This window comes from Anguilla rostrata, chromosome 19, assembly GCF_018555375.3.
Source record: "Anguilla rostrata isolate EN2019 chromosome 19, ASM1855537v3, whole genome shotgun sequence".
Classification (NCBI taxonomy): Eukaryota; Metazoa; Chordata; class Actinopteri; order Anguilliformes; family Anguillidae; genus Anguilla; species Anguilla rostrata.
Genome location: NC_057951.1, coordinates 11,562,756 through 11,570,255, shown reverse-complemented (window position 1 = coordinate 11,570,255; position 7,500 = coordinate 11,562,756). Strand labels below are relative to the sequence as shown.

Here is a 7,500-nt window from a genome sequence, read left to right as displayed (position 1 = left end):
TGCGTGTGTGTGCGCGTGTGTGCGCGTGTGTGCGCGTGCGTGCGTGCGTGCGTGCGTGCGTGCGTGCGTGTGTGTGTGTGTGTGGTTTGGGGCACAGCAGTGACAGAACTGTGTGTGTGTGTCTGACGGTGTGTGTGTGTAAGGGCCCTTTGTTGGGAGGACCCAGTTTTGTAGGTGCGCAGTCACTAGAGGAATGGGCCGTGTTTTTACTGCCATTGCCGCAGCTGCTGCTTGGCTGCGCAGCCGGGACTGCAGGGTAGGGAGGGGACCGTGCTGATTGACAGATGGGTGTCAGCCCCTCCCACTGATGCCCTCAGATACAGTGCTCTTTCCCTGCCCTGGCTGGCTGTGCGCAGTGGGGCCTGTGTGGACGAGACACGCTGGAGTGATGGCTAATGAAGCGTGGGGCTGTGCAGCGGGATCAGGCCCCGTCTCTGTCTGTCAGACTGCACTGCTGCCTTCAGTACTGCTGCTGCCCCATCAACACTGCTGCTGCCCCACTAACCATCAATACTGCTGCTGCCCTATCAGTACTGCTGCTGCCCCGTCAAGATCAATACTGCTGCTGCCCTATCAGTACTGTTGCTGCCCCATCAACCATCAGTACTGCTGCTGCCCCACTAACCGTCAATACTGCTGCTGCCCTATCAGTACTGCTGCTGCCCCATCAAGATCAATACTGCTGCTGCCCTATCAGTACTGCTGCTGCCCCACTAACCATCAATACTGCTGCTGCCCTATCAGTACTGCTGCTGCCCCACTAACCATCAATACTGCTGCTGCCCCACTAACCATCAATACTGCTGCTGCCCTATCAGTACTGCTGCTGCCCCACTAACCATCAATACTGCTGCTGCCCCACTAACCATCAATACTGCTGCTGCCCTATCAGTACTGCTGCTGCCCCATCAAGATCAATACTTCTGCTGCCCTATCAGTACTGCTGCCCCATGAGCCAGCAATACTGCTGCTGCCCCACTAACCATCAATACTGCTGCTGCTCTATCAGTACTGCTGCCCCATCAGCATCAATACTGTAATACATGAGTAATGGGTTGGGAAGGCCACACAACCTGGCCTGTCATGGATTGCAAGCTTCCATCCTGTGGAGAGGTGTTGTGGCATTACTGACACCGGTTGCCGGAAGCTGCTACTCATCACTCATGCAACTGGAGCCTTTGCGGTGATCATGTGACCTGGCCACCTGATCCATGGCGTGGGAGACAGGATAGTCTGTTGGAGCGGATAGCTGCCCTGCTCAGGGTTGGGTGTCACAGGCTGTGCGGTCAGCTGGGTGTTACTGGCTCTCTGCTGTTTGATTGGCGCTCTTTGTGTGCATAGCAACACACGGCATGTGTGTGTGTGTGTGTATGTTTGCGTGTCTGCATGTGTGTACTGTATGTTTGCGTGTCTGTGTGTGTGTGTGTGTGTTCAGATCACACAGGACAGCTTGTTCCTGGTAATGGTGTGTTTACCCATGAGGCATTCCAGGATTTCCTCTCTGCTCACTAACCCCCCCCCCTCCCCCACACACACACACACGTACACACACACACACACACACACACACTCTGTTCACTGTTCACTCGGCTCTTATGTTTGGTTTCTACTGCGGGCTTCTCTGTTTCGCTCAGCACAACTCAATCTGATTCCGAACCCTTTCCTGAGCTTCTCCAGCACTGAGCAGGGGAAGGAAATGGGAGCAGCACCGCCTTCAGTGGGTCTGGCGCGCAACGCAAATATGCCTCCCCGGGCACAGTCTGTCCCGGGGGAAGCTATTTTTTATTCCCCCCTTACGATAGCCAGCAGTGTGAGTGACAGGCCAGTGAGGAGGACAGCTCCACCTCTGTGTGTGCATGGGCTCCTCCCTCTGGGTTACTTTAACAGAACCTACATCCTGTTCATCTGCTCATGTCCCGTGTGCCACTGTACCAACTCTCCTCTTCAGAGGATCCCTCCAGAAGGTCTGGGTGTGGTGGCGGTGGGGGCTGGAGTAAGAGGAGGCTGGAACTGTTAGGATGGTGGGAATTGAGAGGGTGGAGAGGAATGTGGCGTGAGGGTGTTCTGGGAGAGCTGCGTCCCCCAGGAGAGGCAGAGGGACCCGTATCATGATTCTCATCTTCACTAACGCGAGGGGAAGCCTGCATCGCAGCACTTGACTGGAGGCCCAGTCTTGATTGTGGACTCTGTTTTTTTGGATCCTGGCCTGATAAGCCACAGACAGGGTTTCCCGGGCGATGGGCTGCAGAGGCTAAACAAGCTAAAATTTCGGCACTGTACCCTGATGCACACAGAAATGGAATCCGTCTAAGTTTCCCCGAATGTGAAGTCCTCTTGTCACAGGGCGTCAGTGTGCTTCTTAGAGACACAGAGGTGCAGACGCCTGGGTGTGGACGGCAGAGTGTAGTGTGTGTGTGTCTGCATGCCAGTGTTAGTGAGCTGTGTGTGGGAGGTCAGGCAGGGGCCAGTGGGGTTAGTAGCATGGTGTGACCCGGGAGGGGATTCAGTGGGACGTCCCACCATGTCCTGATAGCACAGAGCCAGCCAAACCAACACCCAGAGGGTGATCCGTCTGCCTCTCTGTCCCTACCCATGGATGGAGGTCTGTCCCATTCCCAGACAATACTGAGCCTCTATCTGAGCACGCTCAGACTGCAGTGCAGCAGGTACAGGGACAACTGTGAGCAGTGTTCAGTGGCCCTGGGTGCACATACGCAGGGTTTAGGTGTGTATGATGGAGAGAGAGAGAGAGAGAGGGAAGGCATCACAGTGGAGAGGGAGGATTGTATATGGCTTTGTTGTCACTGGTGATAAATGTCTCTCAGCGCAGGCAGTGCAGCAGTGGGGCGTTAATGATGCCCTCCTCCCGTGTGTACTGTCTGTAAGGGAGCCTGTGCTCTTACCTCTCACTCTTCATTTAGCCTGTGTGCTTGTGCACTGGCCTGTCCAGGCTGAGGGCTGATGTGCTGTAGGGCTGTGGGTTCCACAAGTGTTATTTCTCTCCCTCCCTCTCTCTGTACTCCCCTCTTTCTCCCCTCTCCCCCTCTCTATGTTCTCCCCTCTTTCTCCCCTCTTCCCTCTCTCCCTCCCGTGAGCATGTGCGCCTGCCTCTGGCGCTTAGGAACAGATTGTGTGAGCGGGAGCCAGGGTGTGTGTGCGTGCGTGTGTGTGTGTGTGTGTGTGATGGACAGGCTCTGAGTGGGGCGGTACACAGGCTGGCAGGGTAGAGTGTGGCCATCAGGGAAGACTGTCAGTCAGCTGATTTCACGCATTTACATACAAAGCCATACATTTGTTTGCTATACAATACCCAGACACCCAGCCTGTAGTACGTATTATAGATGTGCTGCACAGTGTGTGGTATATATTAGCGATGTGCTGTATGTACAGCGTGTGGTATATATTAGCGATGTGCTGTATGTACAGTGTGTGGTATATATTAGCGATGTGCTGTATGTACAGTGTGTGGTATATATTAGCAATGTGCTGTATGTACAGCGTGTGGTATATATTAGCGATGTGCTGTATGTACAGCGTGTGGTATATATTAGGAATGTGTTACAACTTTAAGCATTGATGGTAATGGTACATGGCTACGGTGATGTCATGAACTCGGCAGTGAGGGGGCGTGGCACTCGGGATGTGGGGTCCGGGTCATTCCAGTCAGTTTTCATTCGCTCTTCTCTTTTGATCTTTAGTAATGTAAAATTATAGGAATTAAACTCCAGCAATAGCTAAAGAACGTGTTGCACGGTGAGTTGAGGTGTGCTGTTTGATGTGAGGCTAAGTGTATTGTTTTCTTCCGTACCATCGGCTATTCAAATGGGCAGTTTAGAATTCAATAAACATTGACTGGTAATGAGGGATCCCTCATCAGAGCTGGTGCTGCACAGCAGGCGATAAGCAGTAAAGAGGTAGCCAATCAAAACGCAGCGTTTCGGCGCACAAGAGGCTTCTTCAGGGTGCGGCAGAAGAGAAGGGTGTTGGAGACTCGGCGGGGGCGATTTATAGAGTGTGCAGCGCAGCCTCTGTCACAGCCCTTGTGTTGCTGTGCTGTTTTTACTGCCTTCTGTGTTTACCGTTCCAGCACTTCTGAATGGCCCGCTGGAGCAGTGTGCCAAGGCTGGGGCAGGTGGGCGTGTGTGAGGAGCAGGAAGTGGCCCGGGAGTGTGTGTGTGTGTGTGTGTGTGTGTTTGAGAGTGTGTGGGCTGTGCGCAGTGACATCATTGAGCTGACAGAAATAGCTCAGAGGTCTCACTTCCCTACGCAGACAGACTGGAGGAGAGAGAAAAAGGAAGTCAGCGGTCTGTGCACGGGGGAGATGGAGAAATGAGCCTTTGATTCAGATTGTCAACACACACAGACACGTTACACACTCACACATACACACACACATTACACACACATACATGCACACACGCACACACACACACACTCACACATACACACACACATTACACACACACACACGCACACACACACACACACAGACACGTTACACACTCACACATACACACACACATTACACACACATACATGCACACACGCACACACACTCACACACACACACACTCACACATACACACACACATTACACACACATACATGCACACACGCACACACACACACACTCACACATACACACACACATTACACACACATACATGCACACACATACTTACACACACACACACACACACACACACATTACACACACACACATACACACATGCACACATACACACACGTACAGAGCCCCGGAGAATGAAAGCAGGTTGTAGCCATCAGAGAGAATGTGATGTCAGCAGTTTAGATTCCTACATAGGGTGTGAAAAGTCGTCTCTATGCTCCTCGGTCCTCTCGTATTCTTTCTATCTCTTTCTGTCCATCTCTCTCAGTCCCTTTCCATTTCTCTTTATCCTTTGTATCTCTTCATGCCTCTCCATCTTTCTGCATGCCACCCCACGTTCATCTGTCGCCTTTTTGTGTGTGTGTGTTTATATGTACAAGTGTGTATGTGAGTGAGTGAGTGTGTGTGTTTTTGTGAGTGAGTGTGTGTGTTTATATGTGCGAGTGACTGAGGGTGTGTGTGTGTGTGATTGTTAATATGTGCGTGTGTATGTGTGTGTGTGTGTGTGTGTGAGTGAGTGTGTGTGTGTGATTGTTAATATGTGCGTGTGTATGTGTGTGTGGGGTGTGAGTGTGTGATTTAATGCGTGTGATGTGTGTGTGTGTATTAGTGCGTAGTGCGTGGTGTGTGTATTGTGGTGTGTGTGTATGTGTGTGTGGAGAGGAGGGAGTTTTGTTAAGTGCGTGTGCATGTGGATGTGAGGTGTGGTGGTGAGTGGTGTGTGTGTTGTATATGTGGTGTGTTGTGTGTGTGTGTGTGAGAGAGAGAGAGAGTGTTCCCGTTAGAGCGGGTGCCCATGTATGACGCATGTGAGCGTGTGCGTGCGGGTGCGGGTGTGGGTGGAGCACGGTGCTGTGTGGAATGTGAGAGCTGGAGTGCGTCAGTCTGATGAAGGCGAGTCCTGACGAGCTCCTCACATCAGAGTCTGAGATACACACACAGGCATCCGTGACTGTGCCTCACCGTCCAGACATGCCCAGCCTACTGCTGCCCACAGGAAACACCCACGCGCACACACCCTCACACACGCGCACACACCCTCACACACACGCACACACACACGCACACACTCACACACACATAACACACACACACATACACATATTACACATGCGCACACATATTACACCCCCTCCCCCTCTCACACACATACACACACAAGCAGGAGCGCTCTCACACACACACACACACACGCACTCACACACACACACTCACACACACACATACACATATTACAGACACACTCACACACATAATACACACACGCACATACACATATTACAGACACACTCACACACATAATACACACACTCACACACCAGCAGGAGCGCTCTCTCTCACACACACACATACGCACAGTGATTTTGCTGAAGGTCCAGGTGACCTGGTTCTGGCTGGACGCTGATGAGTCGAAGGGCGATGTGAAGAGACGGGGGGCGGATGTGTTTAACGGGCTGTCTGTGCCTCTTGTTTTAAATGTCTGAATTATTGTGTTGTGGAGTGCATTAATATTGCTGTGGCACTGTTAGAAGCTCACAGCTCCTCGACAGGGGTGTCCCCATTAAAGGTAAATGGCTTGTGGATGTGAATATATTTGTGTTCAAATGAAGGGGAAGAGATGTCAGTGGGAGTCAGTATCCGCAGTGTTCTAGTCTGGGAAACGCTGTTTGGGTTTATATTGAGCTTGAGCCTTCCACCTCCCTCTGCTATCACAGCTTCCGTTGTGCTCACACACATACGTGTGTGTGTGTGTGTGTGTGTGTGTATGTATGAGTTTATGTATATACTGTATGTGTGTGTGTATATACTGTATGTATATATGCATGTATGCTTGTATGTATGTATGTATGCATGTGTGCTTCTGTGTATGTGTGTATGTATGTATGTGTGCTTGTGTGTATGTGTGTCTGTGTGACTGGCAGAATAGCAGTTAGTGGTACAGTTTCAGAAGGTGGCTCTGAGCTGTAGGAGTCCTCTGTACAGCGGTGTAGTCATAGCTGCACCGTTAACCCTTTGTTGTCTGGGCTCGCTGTGCTCTGCAGTTTCCATAGTAACGTTCTTGGAGACTCCGGCGCCAGTGTGCATTACCTTAGTGCACAGCCAGCGGCAGTTTGCTGGAGGTTCTGTGCTGGTGGTGCATATCTGTGTGTGTGAAATGCGGTCGCAGGGATTGTAAAGGAGATGTTCGCAGCCCCGTGCTGTAAATGAGACCAGGAGCATTCTGAGAGTCTGGATGTAGGTCCCTGTCAGCTTGCCCTGATCCTGCCGTGGCCCTCTATGGTGACCCTGCCATAGCCCTCTAAGGTGATCCTGCCATAGCCCTCTATGGCGATCCTGCCGTGGCTCTCTATGGTGATCCTGCTGTGGCCCTCTCTATGGCGATCCTGCCGTGGCTCTCTATGGTGATCCTGCTGTGGCCCTCTATGGTGATCCTGCTGTGGCCCTCTATGGTGATCCTGCCATAGCCCTCTATGGTGATCCTGCCATAGCCCTCTATGGTGATCCTGCTGTAGCCCTCTATGGTGATCCTGCTGTGGCCCTCTCTATGGTGATCCTGCCGTAGCCCTTTATGGTGATCCTACCCTCTATGGGCCAGCGTGAATATTACAGCCCGGTGTGGAGCTGCTGGAGTGTCCTGGGCTCAGGGTTGTTACAGGGTCTGCTCACTGCAGGTACTCGCCTGTAATAAAATTCTTGCGGTAATTACTCTGAGCCCTTGAAGCTGCTTGATTTGGGCGGTGTGGAAAAAGTGAGGCAAAGGAACACATTCATGAATCTCTCTCTCTCTCCCTCCCTCCCTCCCTCCCCCTCTCCCTCTCTCCCTCCCCAGGCCTGAGACGCAGCAGAAAGTGCCATCGGCTCCCCCTCCT

At 52.0% G+C, this 7,500-nt stretch overlaps 1 protein-coding gene across 6 annotated transcripts in view; it reads left to right on the top strand.

Annotated features, from left to right (window-relative positions):
- LOC135245670 (SRSF protein kinase 2-like) overlaps positions 1–7,500 on the top strand; it is a 35,228-nt gene that overhangs the window by 16,528 nt on the left and 11,200 nt on the right. For all 6 annotated transcript variants that reach the window (XM_064318883.1, XM_064318881.1, XM_064318882.1 and 3 more), the window contains one exon: positions 7,461–7,500. This exon is cut by the window's right edge and continues 109 nt beyond it. In XM_064318883.1, coding sequence (XP_064174953.1) covers positions 7,461–7,500 — 40 coding nt within the window. The remainder of the gene's footprint in view (positions 1–7,460) is intronic.